A 27,474-nucleotide genomic window follows, 5' to 3' on the forward strand; every position below is an offset into this window, starting at 1 on the left:
ATGTGCAATGCCGCCAACCTTACAGCATTTTTCTCTTCTGCGAAATTTATGGCAACAAAGGGCGATAAACTTACACCGGCGCCTATGCTTCGACGGTCTATTTTTGTCCTGGGATCCCTGCTGGCTGTATCTTATATTGTAGCTGCTGCAGACGCATGGCTGCATGCCAGCAGCACTGGTATAGTCATTCCGTCAATTTCTGCATACACCGGATCAGCGTTACCACAATTTGGACGAGAAATAAATGAGACAATGTGCCAAGAGGCCAGCGTCTTTGATACGGATGCCGTTGGTCATATTACAGCAGCGTCGTGCGGAATTTTGAACCCCGGAAGTGGGGGGAGTGGAAATAAGCTTGCCGAGGGTATCAGAGTACTATCTAACAGCTCTACACTGCAGAGAGTCGTCTTTACCGACGATCAGACTGCTCTTCTAGTCCCTCAGAACCTTCCTTCAAATATAACGTACGAGGCCCAAGCCGTGGGCGTTAAATCTCAATGCACAAGGTGCGCTCCGTTGTACCATTTACTGACACTAATACTTAATTGATTTTCCAGTATCACAAAGTATTGCATATACATCACATCCGACTATGGACCTAATGCCTTTTTGAATCTTGACTGTTCGAAAGGAGGGATTAATTATCAGAATTCTTCGGCACAGACCCAAATTCCTCCGCTATGTGCTCTTGATGGCCAGGGTGTGTGTACTATCGGAATAGACATTCCTTCTAAGTACGTGAAAAATATATGTCTCGTTATATTTCAGTGATACAACTTTATACACAAGTCCTTTTACTGCAGCGGAGGTGGTAACTTCCTTCGCCTATCTTAACCCAGGCCAGCCTCTCGATCAATGTAGGCGCCAGATATATTCTTTGTCATTAATTGCTGTACTGACATTCGATAGTTATTGGAAATACGTATGCGCCTTTATCAACGACATCTTCCTGTTAATCCTTACCTTTTTCTCCTCAGTGGATGGTTCGTACATGGAAATAAGGGCGCCTGGAATGTTGTATTTTGCAACATTACCGCGCTTGATGTCACCTACACATACACGTCTTCCCAATTTGTGGTACAGAAAGCTGTCCCAAAGTCTGTAACTGATACTCAACACATCATGGCCGCTGGGTTTGAAGGACAAACAACGGCAATTTCACAACAAGTCGATGGGGCCGGCTCAGACCCAAATACAGGGACCTACGAGCAAGCTTACGCCTTAGAGCTTTCTCGACAAATGTTGGCCCGTGGAGCTTTTCTGTATGAACCAAACGACGTGATCAGAATTCAGTCCGAGAAAAGCATCATCGGCTCTAATTTACAGGTGGCACCTTTAGTACTCTTTGTTGCTGCTCTGGTTTTATTCTCGTGCGTTTGTTTCCCCTATCACTTTGATTTTATAAACTTTAACTCATGAGTGATGAACGTCATCTAACCTAGTCTTCAAGTACTTTGGATTACCTTGAGGATCATCATCGCAGCTTGGAACGTTCAATTCGTTGAACTGGCTGCACTTTTCCTCAGTAACCCTTTAACTGTGGTACAAATGCTATATGGACAGCCGAATCCAGAACTCACATGGAACAAAAATGTCGAACAAAGGTTCAAAGACGAGACTGATTTGGATAGATTGCAGGTCGGACCTGTATACACCGAGCAAGGCTCATTCTTCACGGTGACAAAGGCCAGTGTATGAATCGGTATATGAATCTTGTAATCGATGCCAAAGTATAGAAGTTCACATTTACTCAATTTACCACTTTCATGCGATCTGCATGTTTAATATTATTAGAAATTGGCCGTTATAAATTAGGAATAACTCGCACCAAATTATCTGCGCCAATGTGATATCGTTGAGACCCAGAAACAAGTTGCGAAAGCCACAAAGGAGGCGTTTTGGCGTCGTTTGAATTCGCAGGTGACCCGTCACGTGACTGTGCACGGACCAAAACAAGGAACCGTGCGCACCGGGAAGCGTGTCTTCGTTCTTCCGGCTTTCCATAGCTATAGCTAGATCAACGAGGCAACACATCCCCTTCAGCTTCAAAATTCAAAGCTTCATCAATTCATCCCCGGTGTTTGGTGAGCTTCACGGCAGCTTGTGGGCGTCTAAAAATACTCGTCGTAATTTACTGTGGGATCCTGATGTGGGATTCTCCCCTTGTACAAAACGGCCAACATTAGGGGGTTCATTGGCAATGCATTGTTCAGACTGTGTTCAAAATCAAGGCGCATTCCAGCAAGCCCTTCTATAAGCACACTAACTGGCCATCGGTGTAACTATGTATGTGGAATTACATGTCTCACTCACTCAAACGCGACACAAGTCTATTCCCACCAAGCATTACTTACGCGCAGTCAATCACAAATCAAGAACTTTAGCCGCGGATGACTGATTGCAGGGCAAGTAGTGACTAGCGAACACCCTTTCGGCAACGCGAGTCCGTGGTTCATATATTGGAACTGTTATTAAGCCACGAATAGAAACCCCACTGACTATCTTGTGGGGAGGATATTATCCGGCATACATTTGCAACCTAATTTTCAATTCCCATTGTGGTCGATACGATGGCGCCCAAGAACGACGACAATGTTTCAACTTCTGCTGAGCAGAGTATATACCGTGTTCCAGATATCAGCATAAAAGATTTATTGGAAGCTATTCCGTGCGTTTTCTGGTGTTCTCTTTCACCCGCTATTCACAATTCAGCAGGGCACATTGCTTCAAGAGATCTGCACTCAAATCGTCGCTATACATGTGGGTCGTCTAAAACCTGGTAGAACGAACGTGTACTAAATTCCCATAGTGCTTGGGACTTGCTCGTTATATTTTGCCTTCATAGGGCCATCGTTTATCTTAACTCGTATATTGATCCAGCGTACATCACCCTTCCCAGTTCTCGTCTCTACACCGCTGTTCACATCTGTCTATGGTCAGTTTACGCCTTCTGGGCCGGCTTATTTGGCACAGGTCTCTGGGTTATAGGGCATGAATGTGGACATAAAGCGTTTTCGGAATCCAAGGCGATCAACGACAGTGTTGGTTGGATTCTTCATTCAGCGTAAATTCACATATATTCTACTAGTATACGTAGATGCTAACATTTCTACGCAGCCTCGGCGTTCCATATTACTCGTGGCGTATCTCTCATGCTCAGCACCATGCTTTAAACGCACATATGACAAAGGATCAAATTTTTGTTCCCAAGACTCGCTCGCAGGTTGGTTTGCCTCCTCTCGATATTTCTCGAGAAGATGCATTCGGGTCCCGCGTCACCGCGGAAGTCAAAAGAGAGATGTACGAGGCGCTAGGCGACTCGCCCATTGGCGCTATTCTTAGTCCTGCCACCTACCTGGTGAACATTTACTTATGATCATCTGAGAGGTAATATTCTGACTTGCTTTGAAGCTCGTGGGGTGGTGGGCATATATTACAACCAACGCGTCGGGTCAGCCTCATTACCCAAAGGGAACCAATCGTGGGTTCTAGCCAATCTTTTCTTTTTTTATCAAGGAAGAATTTTGATTTACATGATATTAGATTTTAACCCCAGCTCACCGATGTTTCGGCCTCATCATTACAATGAAATAATGATATCAACTGCTGGCATTTTGTTATGGATCACTTGCATCGGTCTGGCTATCCAGCATTACGGATTTCTCAGTGTGTTCAGAACATACTTGGTCCCTTATCTTTGGTATAATTTCAACGCAGGCCGTTACTTTAACTTACTAATTAATATTTCTCGAAGGGTGAACCACTGGCTTGTACTCATAGTCTTTCTACAGCACACTGATCCTCTTCTCCCTCATTACCGTGGTCGAGAGTTTACCTTCGCTCGTGGTGTCCTTGCTACCTTGGACCGTAACCTGTTGGGCGACTTTGGCAGCGTTATATCCTGGATTGGATGTCATGCTACGCATGGCATCTCGGAGACCCATGTAGTGCATCACGTTTGCAGCAAAATACCGCATTACAACGCGTGAGTTGAAGCAAATGCCAGAAAGTTATAGATTATTGATTAAAGGGGTTCTCAGATGGGAGGCGAGTGCTGCGGTCAAGAAGAAGCTTTCTGAAGCTGGAGTTCGTATCCCTATCCAGGGCGCTCCTGGTGGATGGAGCGAACTCTTCCGTGTATACAAGGAATGCAAGTTCGTGGAGGACGAAGGAGATATCGTTTTCTACAAAAATGCATATGGTCTCGCTCAGATGAGACCGGAGATGCCTTCAAGAGATATTAGCGATTCAGGTGTCGAGGTAGACTCAAAGTTACGTAGATGCTGTTGTGATAATACAAACGCACGAGCGTTTTAGCTCAGCTCGTTAGACCGACAAACGTCCATGATGGGATAAATGAGTGATTTGTTGAAGTGTCTATTATAGAACTTGAAAATCATAGGTGCAGATTTTATTTAACATATTGGCATCATACGACATATTATTTCTTACGATAAGCATAATTGGAAACACCTCATAGTCATTCTACGCCGCCGCTCGTTTTTTGACCAGGCGAGATGATCTTCTCAGAGGCACCGCTGAACGAGGTATCATGGAGGCTTCCCGCGCCTTCTTTCTTCTAAGAGTGTGAGCTGATTTTCCATTTTGTACACTCACCCGAGTGAAAGACGAGCGGCCAGGACCCTTAACTTTCGCCTTCTCTCTAAGACGTGGTGATTTACGAATGCCCCCAAGTTGTGTCTCCAGAATCCTACGTCCTCTCTTCTTTGCCTTTGCTGTCGACTGACGAGAAACTGGAGGTTTTACAACAACGGCCATAGACCTCGGAATCTTTCTGCAGTCTAGGTTTTGGAACCATGGGTGTCTCATGGCACGGTCCATGGTAAGCCGGGAGGCAGGCGCACGCTCGAGAAGAGAACGCACAAAATCATGACCTAGAAAAGGAAAATTCAGCATAACAATTTCACCCGACACCAAGGAATAAATAACATGCCGTTTGGGTGAATGTGATCCTTCATCGCATTGAAGACATCCCAGTTAATTTCATGTGCTGCAATGACCTCCTCATTTAGCAGGTCTAAACCCTTAGGCAGGGGCATTAGGTGGGAATGGCCAGTGAGCCTAATAGATAATCCTTTCATTAGAACGCAAGAACGCAAAGTAAGTACAAGACAAAAAAGAACTGACATACATTTTAAAGGTAATGGCACCAACACTCCAACAATCGGCGCGATGGTCGAAACCTCCATTGGCTTTCGTAGGCCATGCACGTTCCGGAGCCATGTATTCCACAGTGCCAAAATTTTCCTCTTTCTAATGGTTATAGCAAATTAATATGAGTGTCAAACAAGATCAGAAAGTTCACCAACTCACCGTCAAAAACCCGGAACTACCAACCCCATAAGCCGAACCGAAGTCAGAAATCTTTGCTACAGGCGGCGTATCCGATGTAAGAAGAATGTTCTGCAAATAGTGCCCAGGTTTAGAATATCACTACCAGTGAAGTTGATGGGAGGCATACCTCAGGTTTTATGTCGCAGTGAACAATGTTTTGAGAATGAATATACTGAATAACCAACGTCGATTTAAAGTTTACAAGTAGAGGCGCAAGGATCATTACTTACCTCCAGCCCATTACACACTTGGAAGATAATTTGCCGTGAGTCCAGCTCAACGTCAAGGAGGGCTTTGAAAAAAACTTTTAACAATGCGCGAGCAAAGTCATATAATTGATGACTCACGATTCCATTTCAATCTATTCGAAAGGTACAATTGCAAAGATCCTTGTGAAGCCAGCTCCATTACGATACCTGTTTTAAGATTAGTGAGAAACAATAGTATACGATAAAACAGAGCGAACACACTGATAGAATTGAAGTTGGGTTCAAAAAACGCTCTCTTGATCGAAATGATGTTGCGGTGATTGACTAAGCGTTCCATAATTTTTACCTCATACGATATTCTGCGATGGGATTCGGACAGAAGAAGGTGAGGCTTCGTGTAGGTTATCTTGACCGCGAAAACCTTTCCGGTTTTTCTATGACAACAGATGTTGACCATCGACAAATTACCTTCGCCTAACCGGGCACGCCCAAGCCTGTATTCATCTTCGAAAACGCCTGCAGACTGTACACTGCGAGGGGGGAAGTCAGATTCCGGAACCGGATTCAACAAAGCATCCAGCAGTCTCTGTTGATCAGATCCATCAAAGGTAGTGTAGTTCCCGATGGTCTTACGAATGACGGTGTAGAGGCTATGACGGGAAGCATTAGTATCAGCAGGCTCAGCCATTGAGGGAAAGTCGGAGGAGCTTCGAACTGATGAACGCAATAATGGCTTTATACAAGGAGATGATGAGGGTGCCACCAAGTCAGAGGGAGATTCCGTTTATATATTCGATGAAAACAATGGTCAGAAGCGGTGAGATGAGCTTATGGGCTGTGATGATGCTCTCCCCGCAGGATTTTCTGGGCTTAATTGGGCGATGAGACACCGGAAGCTTCTAGGCCAATATCTTCCAGGTAGACGCTTTGGCGAATCCTTCAGTGTGGCCCCAGGATCAAGACGTCAAGCTTCAAGGCCCAGTGACGCTAATTCGATGTACCATTGGCCCATTCTGGGCCACCCATGGATGCCTTGCACCAGGGAAATAGACCTAAAGAGTTTTTACAGAAAGATCAAATGAAAGCAGCATAGATTGGAGCCACTCAAGATTAGCCACTAAAGAGGTTGTGAGGAGAAATTTTCAAGTTCTCTAGTATCGGCAGGCAGGTGGCAAGGTGGCGGTCGGGATTTGAAATTGACAAATTACAGCTAAATTCCCAGCACGTGCACGGATTGCGCCCCTGTGAATAGCGCGCAAGAACAAACGATCCATGCATCGTTCTCTCTGTATATTTTCTGTTCGTTTAAATCGATAAATATAACAATAAAATGACGACTCAAATAACAATCGGACTACAATAGAAATCAAAATAACAAGTCATGCTATCGTATCATGAAGCCACCAACATGACTTCCCAATCTCGAGACCTCATCCTCTCCAAAAAGCTTGACAGAGCAACACGATAAAAGAGTAGTTCTCCTCGTTCGCGGAAGTCCACTTTCCGTCCATTTTCTCTCATTGTTCTGTCTTCGCCCTCGTATCGAAAGGCTGGAGCTTCGTGAGATGGTGCTCGGAGTACCGGAGTGATAGAAGCTTATGGATGGATGGGCAGAGTTCGATCTGCTCATTGGCGACATTGGAGAACTCCCTTTATCCTTCTCCTTGCCCTTAGAGATACTTTTAGAGACTGCATCAGGTTTTCGCAGTTTCGGTCTGATAACTTTATTGAACATTGCTTGCATCCCTTTTGCGATAACATTAGTAGGAACGCGCGTCGGCGATCGGGTGTGGTGGGGTTTTGATCCTTCCTCTCCGTGGCCGAGAGAGCTAGGAGCATGTCGCCGAGCAGTCGTAACTTCCTTCCATGCTGTTGAGGACGATGGGAGTAAATCAGGGTATCGACCCTGCGCCACACTAATCTGAATATACAAGATTAATGGGTATTCTGAGTTGAAAATTGTTTGCTATGAGAGGAGAAATAGACGCACAATATCGTAATATTTCTGAAACCCTTCCTTCAGGGCAAACCATCTAGTTTGCATGGTCCGCACTTCTTCTTGGGTATATGCTGAGATGGCGTTAGGCGAAGGGATTGTTGTAGGCTTTGTTGATTCCAAATCTGCTTGCATAAATGTCCACCAATCAGATACAGACATCACGGCGCGCGCAAAGTCAGAAAGGAGATTGAGGTTGGCAACCAGTCCTGTGCCGATATCCTTCAGGTGTATTTTCATCTTTTCAGCTGACCCAACAATGAGATCAGAAAACGAATGTAGGCCATCATACTGGTGATATACCTACCGTGATCTTTGTCCGGAGGAACAAGAACAACAAACATATTGTCCTTCGTAGCTGCTGCAATCTACCATCGCAGACATGCAAAGTATATTCTTAGCATCACACTCGATCTCTGGTAAATCTAGGGTCCTCACCTTATATGCTTCCTGTCTGACATCTCTAAAGCCTTCCATGACCTTCACGGCGTTTTCGCATCCACTACGGCACGTCTCGCGGAGCACCTCGATGTCGATGCTCACACCTGCATCCCATTCACCCAGCTCCGAATCGACGACAATGAGGGTACTTTCGCAAAGCGAAATAGCGTCCGTGGCTAATTGGTACCCGAGTTGCGCTGCAAGCATGCTCGCATCGATAAGTCGGATGAGTGCATGGATCTTTGCCGAGATCTTCGTCAGGATGGGAAGGGGGTCGGTTGCACTTCCAGATTCAGAATGTGGTTTGTTCGGAATGAAAAAAGGAAGGACAGGTGATTATGAGAGGGATTAGAGAGATTGAATGAAATCTGGAAAATAGGGTTCTGGTACCTTTGCATGTTAGAAAAGGAAGCCAAACGATCTAGGCTTTTACGTGTCGTTTTTGCAAGGGCGGTGAGGTCTACATTCGGTATCTGGGTTATGATCTGAGGAGACGTGGGTATGGATGTGGGTGTGGATGTAGATGTGAGTACAGTGCCGGGATCTTGTGAAGTCGAAGTCGATGCCATGCTTAGGCTGTCAATGGTAGGAAATCAGATAAGAGTTTGATGTTTTTACGCCTTCCAATTTATCGCTGGAAATACTGAGAAGTATAAAAATGGAGGGTGGAATCTTTCCTCTGGGTTCTGTTGGTGTGGGCAGAGACGGACACAATTTTGGTTCTTAAGAACCCGTAGCACTTAGCGCACCATACGCTGACGCATAGTACACCGCCTTAGAGCACATTAAAGGCACGCTGATAGGATGCGGGAAGCGCGTTGCGTTGAATGATGCAAAAAGCAAAGCATTGTTGACAAACACGATGCAAAAGCGTCATTGGCGCTGAAAAAGTGGATCTTCATGAAAGAAACGGATAGCATAGCATGACTTGAATTCTGCGTTTGATGAAAACATTGGGTCGTTGTCTACGTTTTGAGTTTGTGTGACAAATGAAAAAACAGAGATTTGTCGCGCCTCGTGGGGACTCATTGTAAACTCGTGTTTGGGAGGCGTGGAATTATGCTAGTCCACTGTACTGTAAATAGAACATCGGACCACCTCCAACTAAATGGTGCTGTTAGTTACCGAGCCTTAGAGTCATCGTCTGGAATAGTTAAGACACATACCAGCGGGGACCAAGATTCCAGGAAGTGGAAGTGGATGCATAGTCTAGACTTGAGCAACAGGGTGCATCAGCCAATATTCGCAGTACTTCTTGGGGCATCAGAGTCGGGTAGCAAAGTATAATCCTAGACGTGACCAAGATACAAATCCTATCGAAGTAACTTTTTCTATGGGACCCAGATGGAACCCAAAAATTGGTCAGTAGATACACTAAACCCGTTGACTCTAAACTTGTAAAGTAGTTTACTCACCTTTACATTCTTACACCTTGTTTAGTGACGCGATCTTTAGTTGAATTTTGCCAACTTCTCGCGCCTGTAATTCAGAGTATTTCGGTGCAGAAAATGATACCACAATTTTAGACGATCATCGATCACCATGTGCACGGGATTAGAATTTCTGCCGCATTTAAGCGCAAAAATCCAGGGTAGTTGGCTAAAGAAACGAAGAAGGCGCAGAACAATGTGGATGGGTTCGAAAGAGAGGACTGGAACGGGGCCAGGCGGAAGAGTTGTGGCCGGCCCGGAATCTCCGCTGATTACATATAGGGGAGGCCGGGTGAAAGACATGACGATTCCTGTCTTTTCCGACTTCTTGTGCTCGTCTTCCATCTTGTTCCTTCGCTTTGATTTTTAATATCCTCCTTGAGCCCTACGAAATGTTGGGTTTATGTTCCTGACGGATTTATCTGGTCCATTTTGATTCTATTGGCTGATATCTACCTCGGAACGGGTTCGACTTAGTTAAAACAAACGGGATGCATGGAGATTTTATTTCAGTATGTCAGACCTCTAACTACCTTTGTATTTCTGATCTTTTGTCCCTTTGTTGTAAGACTTCCAGGATTTCCACAACGTGAAAACTATGCCTTATCGCCCTACCCCAAGTCGAGTGTGCTACAGGCCTCAAAGTGTTTACGACGAGCGTACATGTGATTTTCAAAGATGTATCTGACTTGCGAACCATCTTCTCTATCAAGTTATCCATGCACAATGTCCTTCGCCTTCTCGCCTGCAAGTTTACAGAACGCGTCGATATATCGAACGGGTGTTGCGACATTTCTTCGGCCATATCTCTTGGTAAAAAACTTTCCGTTTGCCATGCTCTCATAAAAGTGTGTCCGGTTGGGGAGGATACAATTTGTGGAAAATGAAGTGGTTTCATCGAAGCAATTATTGACATGTATGTATGCCAGCCGTCAACTCGTACACGCACGACCCACCCGTGGATTCGTATCTTACTCTAGCCCTACTATTGGGGTGCATTCTGCATTCGAATGTCAGTTGTCAGTTATTCAGAACACTATGTGAATTATGAACACAAATCTATCCAGCTTCTGTATCACGGCCTCGGAAATTCCTATTGTTCTGATGTGCTAGCGCGTCTTTCCAAGCCTCGTTTTCCATTGATCATTTTTATTCGTGTCTTCTCGTAGGACAACAGGCCATTTCCAACTTGTTCATTTCGTTCGGCAATGAGCCCTATGGACTGTGGGAAAATTTAATTCCGACATCCGAAAAAGGAAATACAGCTGATTTCGCACCGCCACAGGTTTTCGTTTTTGTAACCTCAACCCTCTGCACGCCTCACAGACGAGTTCATCTCTATGAACCCCTCCTCTAATCCTTGACCGACGGAAGGTTCTGGCTTTGCGTTTGAGCACCCTCTTATATGTCCACGTTCACAACGTATGCGGATTCAGCACAGGGAGCAACATCTGTCATGGCTTCAACCACTGTAAACGTAAACCTCTTAGCGGCAGATTCGCAGCCATCTTCGACCAGTGCTGGCGATGATGATGCGGGCAAGAAAAAGAAAACTACCAAGAGGAGGAAAGTCAATCATGCCTGCCTGTACTGTCGACGCAGCCATATGACTTGTGATGAAGGACGGCCTTGTCAGCGATGGTTAGTGGCATCTCAGTGTTATTTGTGTTCAACCCCGGACTGACTTCGGTTCATCTCTTTGTTTTTCACAATTTCAATTGCACACCCATTTTATCTGTTGTACATCTTTTTCAGCATCAAACGTGAAATTGGACATCTATGCCACGACGAGCGTCGGCCCAAGGTACCTGAAAAACCTGTCGAAACTGCTGGAGTACCAGTCGTAGATATACCGAGGACGTATGCTCCAGGTATGCACTTCTAATTCCACAATCTGCGACCGACTTTCCCGTCTAATATCCACCAACCATTTTAGTGCCTGTTTATCAAGGCCAGCCCGCACAGTCGACCTCAACGTGGCCTATGTCGGTACCGACATATATGTATACGCCAGAAACCTTCGGCAATGAGTTTTCGGTTTTAACGTACGTGCTCCACTTCGGACCGCAAATATTTTCCGTTGGTTTAAAAGCTGAGCAAAACGTCCCACTAGCGACTTCCTCGAAACGTTGGACGATGGCTCATTTTTTTCGCCTCCTGCTACAATTGCACCTTCGCTCGTATCTTCTGCTTCGTTCCCTTCGACGACCGCAAACATCCCAGCCACAAATCAAGCGGCGACTCCCACGACGACGCTGGCGACTGGTCAACTCCAGGCCGCTATCTACCCTGGAATGGTAACAATCCCTGCGACGGCGGAAGCGACAACTACGACAGCAACTGCATCCGCCACACAGTCCACCGAAAACATTTTGCCTGCGGCGACAAAGACGGAAAAATTCCTCCTTACTGCTGCAGACCAGGAATCGGGATCCCGGGACGAGCGGTTAAATCGGGTCATCAGAAGCAAATACGAGGCAGGTCTATTAAAACCGTATAACTACGTCAAGGGTTACGCCAGGCTATCGCGATGGATGGACCGAAAGTATGTGTTTCTTCACCTTTCACCTTTCATTCATTTGGCTGGTTGCACCACGCCCTAACCCTATTCCGTTTATCTTTGTTATTTGGAGAACGGTCATCGCCGGTCATTTGCTTACATCGAATCTGTGCAGTGTCTCTCAGGAATCAAAGCAGCAGATTCTTCAACCGTTGTCCGTCCTTCGTCCTAAATTTAGGGTAAGACAATGCTTCTCTGCTCCCTATCTATTCTATTCTCGACTTGACATTCACTTACTTCTCTTCATCGGCAGGCTGTCGCACAATCGCTTCGTGATCTGGTATGTTGTTTATACCATAGACATTGGTGTTTGATCCACCTTCAAATTCCGCACTAAACCCCGCCCTACATGACAGGACTTGGTTTTCATAGAGGAGGCCTTTGAGCGAATGCTCCTGGACTACGACCGGGTTTTCTCGGCTATGGGTGTTCCCGCGTGCCTCTGGAGAAGAACGGGCGAGATTTACAAGGGAAATAGGGAATTCACGGAACTCGTGGGCGTTGATGGATACATGATGCGCGATGTCAGTGATCCACTCCGTTTTAGTTCATTGTTTATTTCCTTCACGTACTCTCTACGCTTTTCGTACTTGCATCCCCGCTATCGGTGTGGGTCGTGTTACGTACGGATAAGTGGATAGAGTGCTGGAAGCAAACATACTCTCAGATGAGGGCGTGCATTACTTTATCTGTGACTAGATTCTGATCTTTTTTTATCTAGGGCCGCTTATGTATCTATGAACTCATGGCTGAGGAATCTGCTGTTAATTACTGGGAGGTACGTTTGTGGTCTTATTTGGTGCATGTAAATCTTGCTGATGTGCTTTATTGTGCAACAGAAATATGGCCACGTGGCTTTCGACTCCAGCCAGAAAGCCGTACTGACCTCCTGCGTGTTAAGATACAAGCCAGTTCTGAATACTAGCACCACGAGTCCGGTCATTAGCAAGGCGACTACCTCAGGTAAGTATTTTTTCTCTTGTGGCGCTCGCGCGGTGGTTTCGCCAAGAACCCTTTGAGCTGATTGGTTAACCACCCTTAAAAATCCCGCCAGGCACACCGAGCGCTTCTGGAACATCGGCGTTGGTCAAGAAGGAAGATGAAGAGCCTCAAGCTATGGAGGAAGGGTTCATCAACTGCTGTTTCTCGTTTACCATCCGCAGGGATAAGTGGGGTATTCCGAGCATGATAGTCGGCAACTTCATCCAGTGTTGAACGACGCGAAACGGAGAACATATCGGCCTTCCACAGCAAACCTGAGTACAAAGAAGAGAAAATCAAAAAGAAGTTAATTTGTTTGTATCAACACCGATGAGATGAGCGATAGGAAAGCTGGCGAAGTGAAGTGATGAGACGCTATTGCGCACTATTCAGATACATTTTTTTTACTAATTGCGAAGGGATGTGGATTTTGCTATCTATTGCCTCCAGTATTTATTGTACGTGTTATGTTTCTCGACATGCTTCGGTGAAGGAATAAAAACCTTTGGGCCCCTAACTTGATTAGCAAGTGTTGCGATGGGCGCGACGCGACGCGTCTGTAATCGGTCATCTGATACCAAGCTATTGATTATCGATTCAGATTCGGATTCTGTGTTCACCCAGTGTCACAGCCTCCATGACCTTGTCAATCAGATTCATATTAGGGGTTACTAACGGCATGAACAATTTGACGGTCACAGAGACGAACTATCAATAACTCGCAGTGATCCCCTGCCTTGACTTCACAGTGTTGTAAGCCATTACTTCTCACCTCGGATGCCTTCTCAGCACGGAGCTAAACATTGGGTACAGAGAAAAACCAAGACTGCAGCAAGAATGTCTGTAGGAATCGTCAAAGGCTCTTTACCTAGCGCTCTCCAGAAACCAGCCCATTCGTCTCCATCGCCTCCGCTTGCCGATAACCCCTTCGTGGACGATGTCGAGATATCACAGGCGTTGCTCAAGGGCACAATGATGACAAAAATCTCCGATAAGGGCGAAAAGTCCGTGTTGTTTAGGATTGATCCTGATGAAGGTCGGATATTGTACAAGTCGAACAAAGGTGGTATAGGTGCGTCATTCATTCATCACCATTTTGCATCTGTGGGATTCCCATGTATATGTACTTGAAATATCGCTTAATTCTAACGGCTTCGTGTTGTCTTTCCTAGTTCCCATCGAAAGTATCAAGGAACTACGTCTTGGACCCAACGCACGATATTACAGGGAACAGTTCAAGCTCCCCACCGACCTAGAAGAACGATGGATCACCATCATCTATATCCTAGACGGCACATACAAGACACTCCACATTGTTGCGGAGACACGGGACGTGTTCCACCAGTGGAGCGTCGCTCTGCAAAAACTATACGCCGTCCGACAGGGGTTGATGACAGGCCTGGGGAATGTGGATATTCGTCAGACTGTTTGGGAGAGACAGTACTGGAAAGGTGCTGATGAGGAGGGAGATCAAGTACTGGACTTCGATGACGTCGAGAGGTTGTGTAAGAGGTTGAATGTAAATCTGACACCCGAGGCATTGCGGAAGCTGTTCGAGGTAGGTCCTCTATTTCGACAACTTTGTTATCAATCAGACTTTACTCATTAAATGCGCAGGAACTGGACACTCAAGGACGCGGGTATCTTGATTATGCCCAATTCCAACAATTTGCAAAGATCTTGAAGAGGCGACCTGAACTGGAGAGCATATATGAGAAGATAACAACGCGAAGCGGGGGCAAGTTCGATTTGGCTGCATTTATTAAATTCATGAAGGAGTTTCAAAAGGTGACTGTATATATTCATTGCTTCTGTCGAATACATAATTGACTGAAATGACCATTTCGCTTATAGTCCAAACTAAATGACGATCAGTTAAAGGAACTGTTTACTAAATATGCTGGCTCATCATCAAACTTGCCCAACGAGCCTGCTGATTTTCTCTCTCTGGACGGCTTCTCAAACTTCCTCGCCTCACCTGATAACTCTGCGTTCACCGAACAGAATTTTGGTGTCTGGCAAGACATGACAGCACCTATTTCGGACTACTACATATCATCTTCCCATAACACGTACCTCGTGGGTCATCAACTAGTTGGCGTCAGCACCATCGAGGGTTATATCAGGGCGTTGCTTCATAGCTGTAGAAGCGTTGAGTGTACGCGTTTCTCACAGCAGTCATGATTTTTTAATTACTGATATATATGCGACGACCAAAAAATTATAGTGGATATATACGATGGCGACCATGGCGAGCCTATGATTTATCATGGAAAGACATTCACTTCCAAGGTCTCCCTGCGTCATATCTGTGAAGCCATAGCAAAATACGCGTTTATAACCTCGCCCTATCCCATCCTGATATCCGCTGAAGTACACTGTGGCGTCCAACAACAGGACAGGATTGTGGATATCATGGTTGAGGTATTCGGCGATTCTATCATTCAGGCTCCTGTAGAGGGTCGTCCGAAACTTGCACAGCTTCCTAGCCCTGAAAGTCTGAAGGGGAAATTCCTGCTTAAAGTGTGTTTCAATTTTCCTCATTTATTCTTGCATTCTGATATTGAATGAAAATCTAGGCTAAGAACCTGTACGTCGTCGCACAGTTGGCTGCGGCACAAGCCGAACGTCTCGCGAAGAAGGTCGCTGAAGACAAAGAAGCGACAATTGAAGCAGAATCCTCCTCCACTTCCTCAGACTCTACGGATAACGAAGCTGAGGTGCTACTCAAGGAGGGTATTACCGACATCAAGAAAACGTGGAAGCGACTCCGCGGGAAGGGTGACCCCTCGAAGGCCTCGGATGCAAACGACAAAGAGGGAAAGCACAGGAAGAAGATGTCTTTCCGCCTCGCTTCCCTCCTCGTGTACACGGTAGGCGTCAAGTGCCATGGTATCGCTCCGAGCATCGAGTATGCGCCTGAGCATATATTCTCTCTCTCTGAAAATGCGGCGAATCGGATGATGAAGGCCAGCATGCAGGATTTAGTAAAGCATAACCATACTCACCTTGTGAGGATATATCCAAAGGGGACGAGAGTAAACTCTACGAATTATGAACCGCATAGGTATTGGGCAGCCGGGTGCCAAGTTGTGGCAATCAACTGGCAGACGTTTGGTAAGTACGGTTTCCCTCCCTATTAATGTCCATTGAGAATTTTAATTTTCTGATTTGTCGCTTGTGTTCTATTCGCTTTCGCGGTGTAGATTTAGGATATGTTATCAATCAGGCCATGTTCCAGCGTAACGGAAAGTCGGGCTATGTTTTAAAACCAGAAGCCCTCCGCTGTCCTGAAAAGGACTTGCTATCGAAGCGCACTCAGCACTTCCTCGATGTTACCGTGCGTATTGTCGGCCAAACTCTTCCTTCCTTTTCGCCTCGGAGCACCATTACACTTACACACTGCCTCGTGTATAATAGCTAATCAGTATTGTTTGCAGATCATATCTGCGCAGCAGGTCCCCCGGTTGCGTAACTCCAGAGGGGAAGAAATAATCGAAAAATCTATCGTTGACCCGTTCATACAGGTGTCGCTTCACATCCCTGATTGGTCTCATTCGCCTTTCCTACCGGACTCGGCTACAACTTCAGGGGCGAAGTACACACCTTCGACAGACGCCACAACAACCAGTGTATCATCTGCCAGGACGGTCTCGTTTAAAACGAAGGTGATTAAGGACAATGGATTTAATCCTGTATGGCAGGAGGAACTGTGCCTGCCGTTCGATTGTGTGGGCGGCATGAAAGAGTTAATTTTTGTGGAGTTTGCGGTGAGGCAGGAAGGTCAAAATGATGACGATGAGCCCCTCGGTTTATATTGTGTGCCACTGGGGTGCTTGGAGCAGGGTTAGTCTGTATTTTATGGGTTGTTCATGTGCCTTTGCTCATTTTATTGTCATGCTTCTAGGATTCCGACATCTTCCCTTGCACGACGCACAGCTTACGCAACATTTGTTTTCGACGCTGTTCATTCAGGTCAATATTCGAGACATTGACTAGACTTGATTCATTCATCTATTTCAACTCACCTTCCAAACAACATATGAAATTCGATGCGTGAAATGTTCATTACCATCGCTTGGTATCTTCAATGTATTAATATCTTGTTTCTCACCACGTACCTCTATAAGAACGACGCGCGCTCCATATGGACGCCAAAATGTACTAAAACGTTAATCGTCTATCCGACATCTATTGTATGGCAATTCAAATGTTATGCGTTCGGCTGCATGGGTGTGTTTTCCTCTGTTTTTTTTTGCTGCACGAATTGTCCTTTGCGTTCTCACGAATTCTCCATCCTCGTGCGTCAGGCTCTTGCAAGATGTTCCCTGTGTTCGGCTGATCCAGATCGACCACTCTATAACCGCTGATTAAAGACGTCATGACACCCCCCCCCGCGATATTGATTGGATTTTACTATGCAGGTAATGATCAATTGGCGATTTTAGGTTCTGTACCGGTTATCTAGCTCATTATGTGAACTGACACCATCTCATGGCGAACATGCACAGCTGCTCGTGGTCACTGTTTCTACCCTCGGAAGTAATCTGCTTGGTAAGGACATGCCATTCAGTTCCGAGAGTGTGGCGGGGCTCCCCCTGACCTCGTGTGTGAATTTATCTCAAACACCTGCTCTTGCTAGCTCGTCTACGGTCTAACCGCCTGATGTCCCTGGTCCTACCAGAGCCGCAAAGTGCATAGAGAGACCGCCGGCAGATCATTGAAAGCCGTAGGGATTCTCAAGTCTCCTTTTCAAGATCTAGGGCAGTGGTGGCATAGTCGGCGACTTTAGTCGATAGTCGGGACCCGACTAAGTCGACTAAGTCCGACTAAGTCGTCGACTATCACCAAAAATGGAAATTTTTCCAGACTAAGTATCACGTGTAAAATAAAACTTTGATCAATCTGGGTTTCAACTAGACAGAGGCACGGCAAATCTGCGTTGACAATTTTAATAATTGTGTACACTCCAAAAACAATTCCTACAGTGTATGCCAGACAATTCAAATCTATTTTACTTACATTTTGCGTGTGATAAGTACTACAGCAGTTTGTGCGCCATCTTGAGACGTGTCGGAGTTTGATTGTGGATCAAGTAAGCGGCCCGACGGTGAATCACATCCACGGCGAGGTGATGTCCCACCCCAAACAACCTCCAACATTTTTACTTCTTCTTTATATCAGCCCAAACATCGATCTGAAATCCGGACTGTATTTAACTACGGAGGTGCAAACTCAATCAGGCCAGTCACAATCCAATCTTACTCATCTTACTCAACTAACCTCTTGCCTAATCAATGAGGAGACCCAGAAAATATTCCGGAAGACCTGGGAACACCTAAAAGTAGGTTAACTATGAGCTGGTTTAATTTTTTACAGGATGCTATTTGGATCCCACATGCAAAGCAAAGTGAAGTTGGAAGCTTGCATGAAGAATTAGAATTGTATGACCTATTTGATCTTGATGCACATGGTGAAATGAATATGTTGATTATGGTGTTGAGGATAACATTGATAGTATATTTACAATTTATGTGCACTCAAAGGTATTTATTCCTCTGCTACTGTACCAAAGACAAAATGTATGCAGACTACGAATCTGTGACGAAGTGCACATTTGAACGTGGGAAAGTCCCGACTATGACTTCATATCGACCTATATTTGGGAACTTAGTCTAGTCTAGTCGGAAATCCGACTAAGCCGCATAGTCATGCGACTATTCCGACTAAGTCGCCGACTATGCCACCACTGATCTAGGGTGTGGTGAGTGGACATTTCATTTTATAGTTCATATCGTTGGCCCTCGAGAGGCGCTTATGTTTTTATGCCTTTTTGAATCTTCTGTGGACAAGCCTATCTGTAGGATAATTCTAAAATTTAACGGGGGCCACCTTCGATGCGCAAATTTCAGCGCCCCAAATATTGACAGATGTGTGCACCAAAGCAACTAATCCAGAAAAGAAGGGTGTACGTATACTTAAGGGTCCACAGATTAGGTAACTCGTTAGTCACTCTGATTTCAATTCCCCTTCTCTTCTTTTTGCTTTTTTACCCCGCATCTTCGGCGCGCGCCTTCGTTTTTTCGCCCTCCTTTCTCTTTACGACCACCATCTGCCTCTGTCTATCGTTATCATTGCTTTCGCCTCTTTCCCTTTCTCTGATCTGATTCCTGTTTGATATCTTCACCATCGGATATGATTTCATCGAGTTTTGGGAATTATCCACCCAGTGATGTGATTTTTTCATCAAGGGTGACTTTTACACAGCAAGGCCACTAATGTTATTTTTACATGGCAGGATCCATCTTTCCCCCGCGCAAAAGCTATGAGTGATTCCTACGCGAGCCACAGCAACAAAGACGGAAGATACGGCCTCCACTTTTATTACGGTAATTCTTGGGATAACCGTACATCCGAACCGGCAATGGAATCTGATGTGCAAGTTCCCGCGTGTACGACGACGACGACGAGGACGTCATCGGCAATCGAATGGTCTGCGGATGCCGTCCGAAGAACGTTACCATTCAATCAAATCCCTCTACACCGACCCCCCGAGTTCTATGAAGCCTCTATCCAGGAAACGTCTACCCTCGGTGACATCGGACGGCGGTCTGAGAATGGAGTCAGCGTACTTCCAGAGTCTTACCAGCCTTCATTACGATCAAGTGGCGACCGCGTTACTGAGCGCCATCCGATGTCATATGTGCGATTGTTTACGTAGACTTCGCTAATTTACCGACTAACGAAATTGGCGTCGTTTATACAGGTATCCCGACTGCCAACTCATGGCGCGCTACCGCATAGCGGATATGTCAGACTTAACCCGCTTCGATATGCACATCTACCCCTGTATTTACAACAAGCATTACTCTATGAACCAACAGAAGAAGAGCTGGCAGAACGCGCAGTGAGTTGTCTACCCGATTCGCAACAATTCCGTCTTTTTTGATTTTTGCTGTGTTGGTTTAACAGCACCAGCCTGTACCTCCCGAGAAACTTTCTAAATACTCCGAGCTCTCCCCACATTTGGAATTTATGCAACGGCTTAAACTCGAAGAAATGATGGAAAAGAAATCCAGAAATTTGGCTCAGTGCACTTCAACGGTAAGCCTTCATAATCTTTTTTGTCATCAGAGTTTAGTAACGATATGCGCTCAAAGGCAGCAGCAGCAGTTCTTCCATCTAATGCTCCTAGGTCACCAAATGACATCGGAGATGCTATCGCTCATCCACGTAGCGTTTCCCAGAGCACCCATGGTACTTCTCACACATCCAACCTGACAGCAACCCCAGCGCCTCTACCCAACTTGCTAATTCCGGATGCTCCTCCCCCGAAGAAGCGCAGGCGAAGTAAGCAGGCCACTGGTAAAATGGACTCCCCATTAGACGATACAATGGAGGTTGATCAATCTTCCAATCCTGCGACTGACCTTGGTGGTCTTTTGGGAAATGGGCAGATATCTCCCATTTCAAATTCCTCCGGTGAGATCAAATACATCAAGTTGGACCCTAGGAAAGGAGCACTGGCATGTACATTCTGCCGGGAGCGTAAGATTTCATGCGGGAGGCCGCCTCCAGGGAGCCCCGACCAAACTTGCAAGTAAGTTTATTACACTCCTCTGCTCCTATATTGACATCTCATCTCACTTTCCTTCTGTGCATTTTATGAATCAGTCAGTGTGCTCGTCGCTCGTTCAATTGCGAGTACACCGCTGACTTACCGATTGGACCCATCTCCAAAAGCACGACCCGACGACGACGCCGATCATCTGCGGGGGGCGCTTCCCCTTCTAAATAATGAAGCAATCTTTTCAGGCATGCAAATTAAGGTCACCGACTGGGACATCGACAGGTAGTTCGGTCCTCTCCCACTAACCGTGTGCTTCCATTCTCTATCTAAACCAACCAATCAACCATATTTCTACTGACTCGCGTCTGTTGAACGTGACTTGGAATTGTCCATTCAACCTTGCCGACATCAAATTTTTCTGCTTTCTCGCTTTCTTGGTGCTCTCTCTGCATTCGTTTCCTCGTTTTCGGGAGATTTCTCTCTAAATGCTGTGGTTTCTGCTATCGCTGACATCTTGCTGTCATGGGTGTACACCACCTTTTCTACTCTATTCCTCTGCTATAATCCAAGCCCTGATTATACCTTCTCCTTTAATCACTCTTAATAATGTACATATTCATCGTATCCGACTCTGATTTCCATGTGGTTAGGAATCTAGTTCTTTGCTCTTACTCGCTCTCCACTTGACAATTTTGTTACATTTGTCCAATATCTAAGTACTCATTAACTTTAAAATGTACTATACACATCTTTAGGGTTCCTCGACATTTCAGGGATCACTTTTTGGACATCAATACCATCAATATCTTTCAGCATTACGAATGTGAACTTGAACCCATGTTAAACGACCATTGAATGTACAATTCAGGTTCCGCGGAGGCTGTCTCTGTTGCATGACTGAGCAACTTCGGGCCGAATTGACGGGTACAGGCAATACACTGCTGGAGGCCATTGATATATGCCAAATAAAAACGAATCAGATACACGTTCTGTATATTAACATGTTGTTTTTGTTGACTTTTTTTTCAAGAAATATGGTTCGGAATGCACTTCCGAAGTATATTTCTCTAAAAATGTCAATAAAAGGCACTCAATCAAACACATAACGTGTATCTAATCTGTTTTTATTTGACATATATGAATGGGTGCCAGCAGTGATAGCGCCCCGACTGAACGTTGAACATTAAGACACCAACGGAAAACCACAATTTCATAATCTTGACATAATGCGGCATTCACCATATAGTGAGTTTAGTATCAAGCTTACATTTTTTGTGCATATCTACCTCGATAGTATGTCAATCTGTTACTAGAACGTCTATTCAATATCATTGTTAGCAAATCATCTGCTGGGTATGCATTTAATTTGTGGTTGGTCTGCTTCTTTCCAATGCACTATGAACGATGGTGGAAATCAATTGGTCGTAATCAATGCCGATGCCTTCGGCAAGCATAGGAAAGTCAGATAATCCAGGTCGCAATCCTGCGAGGGGGTTGACCTATTGTTGCCAAATGAGTAATCAAAGGTATGAGAATTGATGGTGACGCTTACCTCAATGCAGTTGGGAACAGCATTGGCATCTTTCGAATCAAAGCGGATATCCACGCGCCCTCCGTCTCTGCATCCAAGTACTTTCCAGGCCTTGACAGCAACCTCAGCCGCCCGTTGAGCTACAGGATTGCTTGAAAGGTCCATGTTAACATGTTGTGGATTGGTTCCCGCTCCCGAACGCTTCACGCTATTACTGTATACTTCCAATTCAAGTAGTTCTGGGTCTTGGTTGTCAACAATAGTGGCCGGGTCAATGGGACAATTTGGGTTGTCTTTCAAGAATACTATCTCTCGTACGCCAATGGCTCGGGCACTGGAACCTGTCCCAAGGATGCCTACCGTGAACTCACGGCCGCTCAGGAAGCGTTCGATGAGAATAGTCTGTGTCGGATACCGCAGCGAAAGGTCCTCGACTACTTTTGCAAGTTGTTCGTAATCAGTGACCTTGTTCGCCTGTTGAATGCCAACCCCGCTGCCTTCTGCACTCGGTTTAGCAAATAAAGGAAATGTTTTTAATGCCTGACTGTGCGGCGAGCTTTGGATCACGGATTCAACAGAAATCTCGTCGGCTTCGGACCATGTATTCCTGGGCGGCACACACGCATATGGCGCGGAAGGTACACCATAATAGTCCCAGACCATCTACATGCATAAAATTCAGTATATACTCGCTGTGCAAGTATAAATGTCAGCCGCACCTTTGTTTTTGCCTTGTCAAGGCATAACCCAAGCGTCGCCGAATCCGAAAACGTGAATGGAATGTCCCAGGCCTCCAGCAATGCTGGTACCTGAGCCTCTCGCCCCACGCTTCCAAATCCTTCACAAATGTTGAACACAATGTCCCAGTCTGGCTTCGATTTAACAAGCACCTTTGTGAGGGCTTTCAGACCACCAACCATCTCAACTGTCCCAAGCTTTCGCAAGGACGCTGCAATTCCCTGAATCGTGTCGTCGCCATCGAACTCCGCACATTGTTCAGCAGAATATCCTAGAGCTAGCCATTCTTCTCGGGAGTCATATGTGAACGCAATTTTAAGGACAGGGGTAGACATCTTGGCTCCTTGTGCAAGCCTGGATATTGCGGCCGTTTATACCGAAAGATGCTGGGGTCCAGTGCGACTCGGAGAATAACAGCGGTTCCGTAGTGGCAACCGGAAAAAGGTTCAAAATAAAGCTTAGAGCTTAGAGGTTGAATAAACACGTTAAAGCGCGCGAATCTGCACTCGATACTACCTGGTTCTAATAGTACATAGCTGTATTTATACTGTAAATATAGGGGTTTCTTAAAGAGGCTGACAAAGTGAAGGAAAAAAGGGTACATAAACAACCACATAACATGGTGTAATAGGCCGGTTTCAAGCAGCAAGAATGCAGACTAAGGGATTAAAATGAAGAGGAGAAGCGAAAAAGATACCATTGATTTATTTATAACTATCGATAACAAATTTAAGTAACTACGAGCATCAAAAGAATTATACCTGTATGGATTAAACACGAATAGCTACAATATGAGAACACATGAAGGCAATGTTAACGTAGTTTCAAACAGAGTAAAAAATGCAAAACTCACCAACTCGATAGCAAACAGCCAAGCAAGATCAAATGGATTTACTTTATGTGCTATTGGTCAGTCACACCTATCGAAATAATTTCGATTCAAGGTGCGACCTAAGCCGAGGAGCCACGACAAGGCTGCACAAGGGCGGTTCCCAACTCGGGAGCCACCCTCTCCTCGGAAAAAAAAAATCCCTCTTGAATCGCGTTCCGAATAGAACGCGAATCGAAGAGGTTGTGATCGCCATTATCCAGCGATGGGTGGGTCTCCGTCGGAGACCCCTTTGTCGCTCTCTTGCGAGAACAACAGAGCCGGCCATCGATCGCGCTTTGCAACACGAGAGGCCTGACCATTACCGCTCGAGCTCCCTTGCCAGCCAAGTCCTGCCCTACCCGGCAGGCTTGACTGGGGAACGGTAGTAGAGGTAGGGGCGATTTGGGGAATGGGGGACAATGGATGGGTAGTATATTTTTGGGGGGGAAGGGAGAGGGACTCGATGTTGTATACCTGCTTCTCACTTGGAGAAGGGTTCAACGATCGAGTAGGAGGAGGATGTGGGAATGTTTTGCATATATTGTATTTTCTTTAGAAAAAGAGTCAGCAGACAAATCATTGAAACATATGATTGACACGTACATTGGTATATTGCATTGTGTTTCAAGCATAGCACATAAAATTCTGTGTATAAAGACAGCTAGTCAGTGCTGAATGTAGAATCATAAACAAAGAAGACTCACAAAGGTTTTTGAAGGCCGGCTGAGTCTGTTGCTCAAACCGGCCGAGGTAGTGACTAACCTTTTTAATTTATGTGCTATTGGTCAGTCGCATCCATCGATTTCGATGGATGCAACCTAAGCCGAGGAGCCACGACAAGGCTGCACAAGGATGGCTCCCAACGTGGGAGCCACCCTCTCCTCGGAAAAAAATATCCCTCTTGAACCGCGTTCCTTTCGGAGCGCGGATCGAAGAGGGTTGTGGGTGGGTCTCCGTCGGAGACCCCTTTGTCGTTCTCTTGCGAGAACAACAGTGCCGGCCTTCAATCGCACTTTGCAACGCGAGAGGCCTGGCCATTACCGCTCGAGCTCCCTTGCCAGCCAAGTCCTGCCCTACCCGGCAGGCTTGACTGGGGAACGGTAGTAGGGGGTAGGGGCGATTTAGGGAATGGGGGGGCAATGGATGGGTAGTATATTTTTATGGGAGTGGGGAAGGGATTCGATGTGGGGATATTTTTCATAGTGTGCTTTCTGTAGACGGAGGGTCAATAGACGAATCATCAAAACACATATTGACACATACGTTTGTATATTGCATTGTTTTTTGAGCATAGCACATAAAATTCTGCGTATAAAGGCGGCTAGTCAGCGCTGAATTAGAATCATGAACAATGAAGACTTACAAAGGTTGTTGAAGGCCGGCTGTGACTATTAGTAGTCTAACCGGCCAATAGATTAACTGACCTTTTCATTTTATGTGCTATTGGTCAGTCGCACCCATCGATTTCGACAGGTGCGGCCTAAGCCGAGGCGCCACGACAAGGCTGCACAAGGATGGCTCCCAACGTGGGAGCCACCCTCTCCTCGGAAAAAAAATCCCTCTTGAACCGGGCTCCTTTCGGAGCACGGATCGAAGAGGTTGTGATCGCCATTATCCAGCGATGGGTGGGTCTCCGTCGGAGACCCCTTTGTCGCTCTCTTGCGAGAACAACAGAGCCGGCCATCGATCGCGCTTTGCAACACGAGAGGCCTGACCATTACCGCTCGAGCTCCCTTGCCAGCCAAGTCCTGCCCTACCCGGCAGGCTTGACTGGGGAACGGTAGAATGGGGGTAGGGGCGATTTGGGGAATGGGGGGCAATGGATGGGTAGTATATTTTTGGGGGGGAGGGGGAGAAGGGTCTCGATGTTGTATACCTGCTTCTCGTTAGAGAAGGGTTCAACGATCGACGACGAGGAGGATGTGGGAGTAGTTTGTATAGTATTTTTTCTGTAGCCAAGGAGTCAATAAACGAATCAGTGAAACGAATGATTTGTGCATACATTTGTATATTGTATTGTGTTTCGAGTATAGCACATAAAATTCTGTGTATAAAGTCGGCTAGTCAGCGTTGAATGTAGAATCATGAACGTTAAATACTCACCAAGGTTGTTGAAGGCCGGCCGAGTCTGTTGCTCTAGCCGGCCAAGAGATTAACTGACCTGTTCATTTTATGTGCTATTGGTCAGTCGCGCCCATCGATTTCGATAGGTGCGGCCTAAGCCGAGGCGCCACGACAAGGCTGCACAAGGATGGCTCCCAACTCGGGAGCCACCCTCTCCTCGGAAAAAAAATCCCTCTTGACCGTGTTCCTTTCGGAGCACGGATCGAAGAGGTTGTGATCGCTGTTGTCCAGCGATAGGCGAGTCTCCATCAGAGACTCCATTGTCGTTCTCTTGCGAGAACAACAGTGCCGGCCTACAATCGCGTTTTTCAACGCGAGAGGCCTGGCCATTACCGCTCGAGCTCCCTTGCCAGCCAAGTCCTGCCCTACCCGGCAGGCTTGACTGGGGAACGGTAGTAGGGGTAGGGGCGATTTGGGGAATGGGGGGCAAATGGATGGGTAGTATATTTTTTTGGGGGGAGGGGGGGAAGCGACTCGATGTTGTATACCTGCTTCTCGTTAGAGAAGGGTTCAATCATCGATGGTGTGGGGGATGTGGGGATATATTGCATATTATTATTATTTTCTGTTAGTTGAGAGTCAGTATGCGAAGCGTCGAATGATATCTGAAGTTCACATACTTTGGTATTCTAGAGCGTCGTTCGATCATAGTAAATAGTTATCTGAAAGGAAGTGCTATCGATTAGCGCTGTCGAGGACATCGGAAAGGAGAGATACTCACTAAAACTTAATGCGCCGGCTGTTATTTCTACTACAGCCGGCTAAAGTATTCGATGGCCCCTTCAACGTGGGGCCATATATATCTCATCGCAGTCGTGTATTTGAGGCACACAGCAAAAGAAATCTATAAAACGATGGTAGGTCAGATCAAATCTTGGGCACATCGATGAAGAAGGAAGCACACCTTGACGCACGCATAATGTCTACTTTTGATAGTGTTGGAACCTAGCGACGTGGCGGCATAAAATGAGTATAGTTGTGTGTACGAAAGAAATCAAGGACTTACATCTTGAGGCACACGGTTAGCCATATAATTCATTGATGTCTGAACACGATGCGGAATATATTAGCCACGAAAAGCCATCGATAAGAACAAGAACTTACTTGACGCTTAGTGGGCCGGCGGGCAGTTGTACCGCGCCGGCCAAAGTGGTCGGAGAGACCACTGACCTCGTCGACGGCATGGAACCGTCGATCGAGCTTTGGCATCGAGCGTGTATGCTCGATGGCAGCGCCTCACGTCGCCGAAGCGACGGAGACCTTTATCGACACCGCGCTGCCGTTTGGCTGCGCGATGCCGATAGTACGATCGTTGGTGAGCGATCGTAAAGGCCTGTGTAAAGTGGAGAGTATGTTAGTACGAGTGCCACAACGAGTGGCACAGCGACGCACCTTTGTTTGCGGCCTGCTGGATGATGATTGAATCAGCGTCCTCTAAGGACGCGATGCAGTCTTCATCGCATAGCAGGCTTTGGGGGTTTGTGGAGAGAATGAACGCCAGCTGGACGGGGCTTTATACCTGGGGCATGTGCTGGTTCTTCCCAAGTTGTCCCAAGGTGCCACTCGACTTGTGTGTTGTAGATGAGTAAGAACGGCACATCCGGCTCCGGTTTATTCACAAATCGTGACATCATGGCATCGTGGACTTCAACTAATTTCCACATCTGG

General features: G+C 46.1%; 8 protein-coding genes across 8 annotated transcripts; 4 read left to right on the forward strand and 4 right to left on the reverse strand.

Moving 5' to 3' along the window:
• JR316_0012984 (uncharacterized protein) lies at window positions 1-1,698 on the forward strand (the record flags this gene model as incomplete). Its single annotated transcript, XM_047898600.1, has 6 exons — window positions 1-506; window positions 558-734; window positions 790-857; window positions 910-922; window positions 978-1,370; window positions 1,443-1,698. 6 exons carry the CDS (start codon window positions 1-3, stop codon window positions 1,696-1,698), a joined length of 1,413 nt encoding a protein of 470 aa, XP_047742148.1.
• Window positions 1,699-2,570: 872 nt separating this feature from the next.
• Window positions 2,571-4,317, forward strand: JR316_0012985 (Delta(12) fatty acid desaturase; the record flags this gene model as incomplete). Its single annotated transcript, XM_047898601.1, has 8 exons — window positions 2,571-2,668; window positions 2,716-2,760; window positions 2,810-3,064; window positions 3,118-3,358; window positions 3,412-3,481; window positions 3,544-3,700; window positions 3,755-3,985; window positions 4,041-4,317. 8 exons carry the CDS (start codon window positions 2,571-2,573, stop codon window positions 4,315-4,317), a joined length of 1,374 nt encoding a protein of 457 aa, XP_047742149.1.
• Window positions 4,318-4,480: 163 nt separating this feature from the next.
• Window positions 4,481-6,252, reverse strand: JR316_0012986 (putative serine/threonine-protein kinase pXi; the record flags this gene model as incomplete). Its single annotated transcript, XM_047898602.1, has 8 exons — window positions 4,481-4,579; window positions 4,618-4,895; window positions 5,184-5,274; window positions 5,335-5,424; window positions 5,483-5,527; window positions 5,586-5,647; window positions 5,703-5,771; window positions 6,033-6,252. The coding sequence occupies 8 exons, from the start codon at window positions 6,250-6,252 to the stop codon at window positions 4,481-4,483; spliced, it is 954 nt and encodes a 317-aa protein (XP_047742150.1).
• A 696-nt stretch (window positions 6,253-6,948) lies between these two features.
• On the reverse strand, window positions 6,949-8,570 carry JR316_0012987 (uncharacterized protein; the record flags this gene model as incomplete). Its single annotated transcript, XM_047898603.1, has 5 exons — window positions 6,949-7,485; window positions 7,555-7,808; window positions 7,868-7,928; window positions 7,999-8,284; window positions 8,392-8,570. 5 exons carry the CDS (start codon window positions 8,568-8,570, stop codon window positions 6,949-6,951), a joined length of 1,317 nt encoding a protein of 438 aa, XP_047742151.1.
• Window positions 8,571-10,887: 2,317 nt separating this feature from the next.
• JR316_0012988 (1-phosphatidylinositol 4,5-bisphosphate phosphodiesterase 1) lies at window positions 10,888-16,971 on the forward strand (the record flags this gene model as incomplete). Its single annotated transcript, XM_047898604.1, has 20 exons — window positions 10,888-11,072; window positions 11,187-11,302; window positions 11,368-11,476; window positions 11,545-11,976; window positions 12,065-12,170; window positions 12,245-12,271; window positions 12,348-12,515; window positions 12,713-12,769; window positions 12,831-12,954; window positions 13,046-13,165; window positions 13,423-13,430; window positions 13,786-14,044; window positions 14,145-14,530; window positions 14,590-14,760; window positions 14,827-15,130; window positions 15,200-15,495; window positions 15,552-16,089; window positions 16,179-16,312; window positions 16,413-16,818; window positions 16,880-16,971. The coding sequence occupies 20 exons, from the start codon at window positions 10,888-10,890 to the stop codon at window positions 16,969-16,971; spliced, it is 4,038 nt and encodes a 1,345-aa protein (XP_047742152.1).
• A 2,326-nt stretch (window positions 16,972-19,297) lies between these two features.
• On the forward strand, window positions 19,298-20,828 carry JR316_0012989 (uncharacterized protein; the record flags this gene model as incomplete). Its single annotated transcript, XM_047898605.1, has 5 exons — window positions 19,298-19,675; window positions 19,739-19,879; window positions 19,945-20,076; window positions 20,133-20,572; window positions 20,651-20,828. The coding sequence occupies 5 exons, from the start codon at window positions 19,298-19,300 to the stop codon at window positions 20,826-20,828; spliced, it is 1,269 nt and encodes a 422-aa protein (XP_047742153.1).
• A 1,075-nt stretch (window positions 20,829-21,903) lies between these two features.
• JR316_0012990 (D-alanine--D-alanine ligase) lies at window positions 21,904-23,146 on the reverse strand (the record flags this gene model as incomplete). Its single annotated transcript, XM_047898606.1, has 3 exons — window positions 21,904-22,041; window positions 22,095-22,736; window positions 22,793-23,146. The coding sequence occupies 3 exons, from the start codon at window positions 23,144-23,146 to the stop codon at window positions 21,904-21,906; spliced, it is 1,134 nt and encodes a 377-aa protein (XP_047742154.1).
• A 749-nt stretch (window positions 23,147-23,895) lies between these two features.
• JR316_0012991 (uncharacterized protein) lies at window positions 23,896-24,883 on the reverse strand (the record flags this gene model as incomplete). Its single annotated transcript, XM_047898607.1, has 2 exons — window positions 23,896-24,232; window positions 24,696-24,883. The coding sequence occupies 2 exons, from the start codon at window positions 24,881-24,883 to the stop codon at window positions 23,896-23,898; spliced, it is 525 nt and encodes a 174-aa protein (XP_047742155.1).
• Between the last annotated feature and the right edge of the window lie 2,591 nt (window positions 24,884-27,474).

Source organism: Psilocybe cubensis, chromosome 13, assembly GCF_017499595.1.
Source record: "Psilocybe cubensis strain MGC-MH-2018 chromosome 13, whole genome shotgun sequence".
Lineage (NCBI taxonomy): Eukaryota > Fungi > Basidiomycota > Agaricomycetes > Agaricales > Agrocybaceae > Psilocybe > Psilocybe cubensis.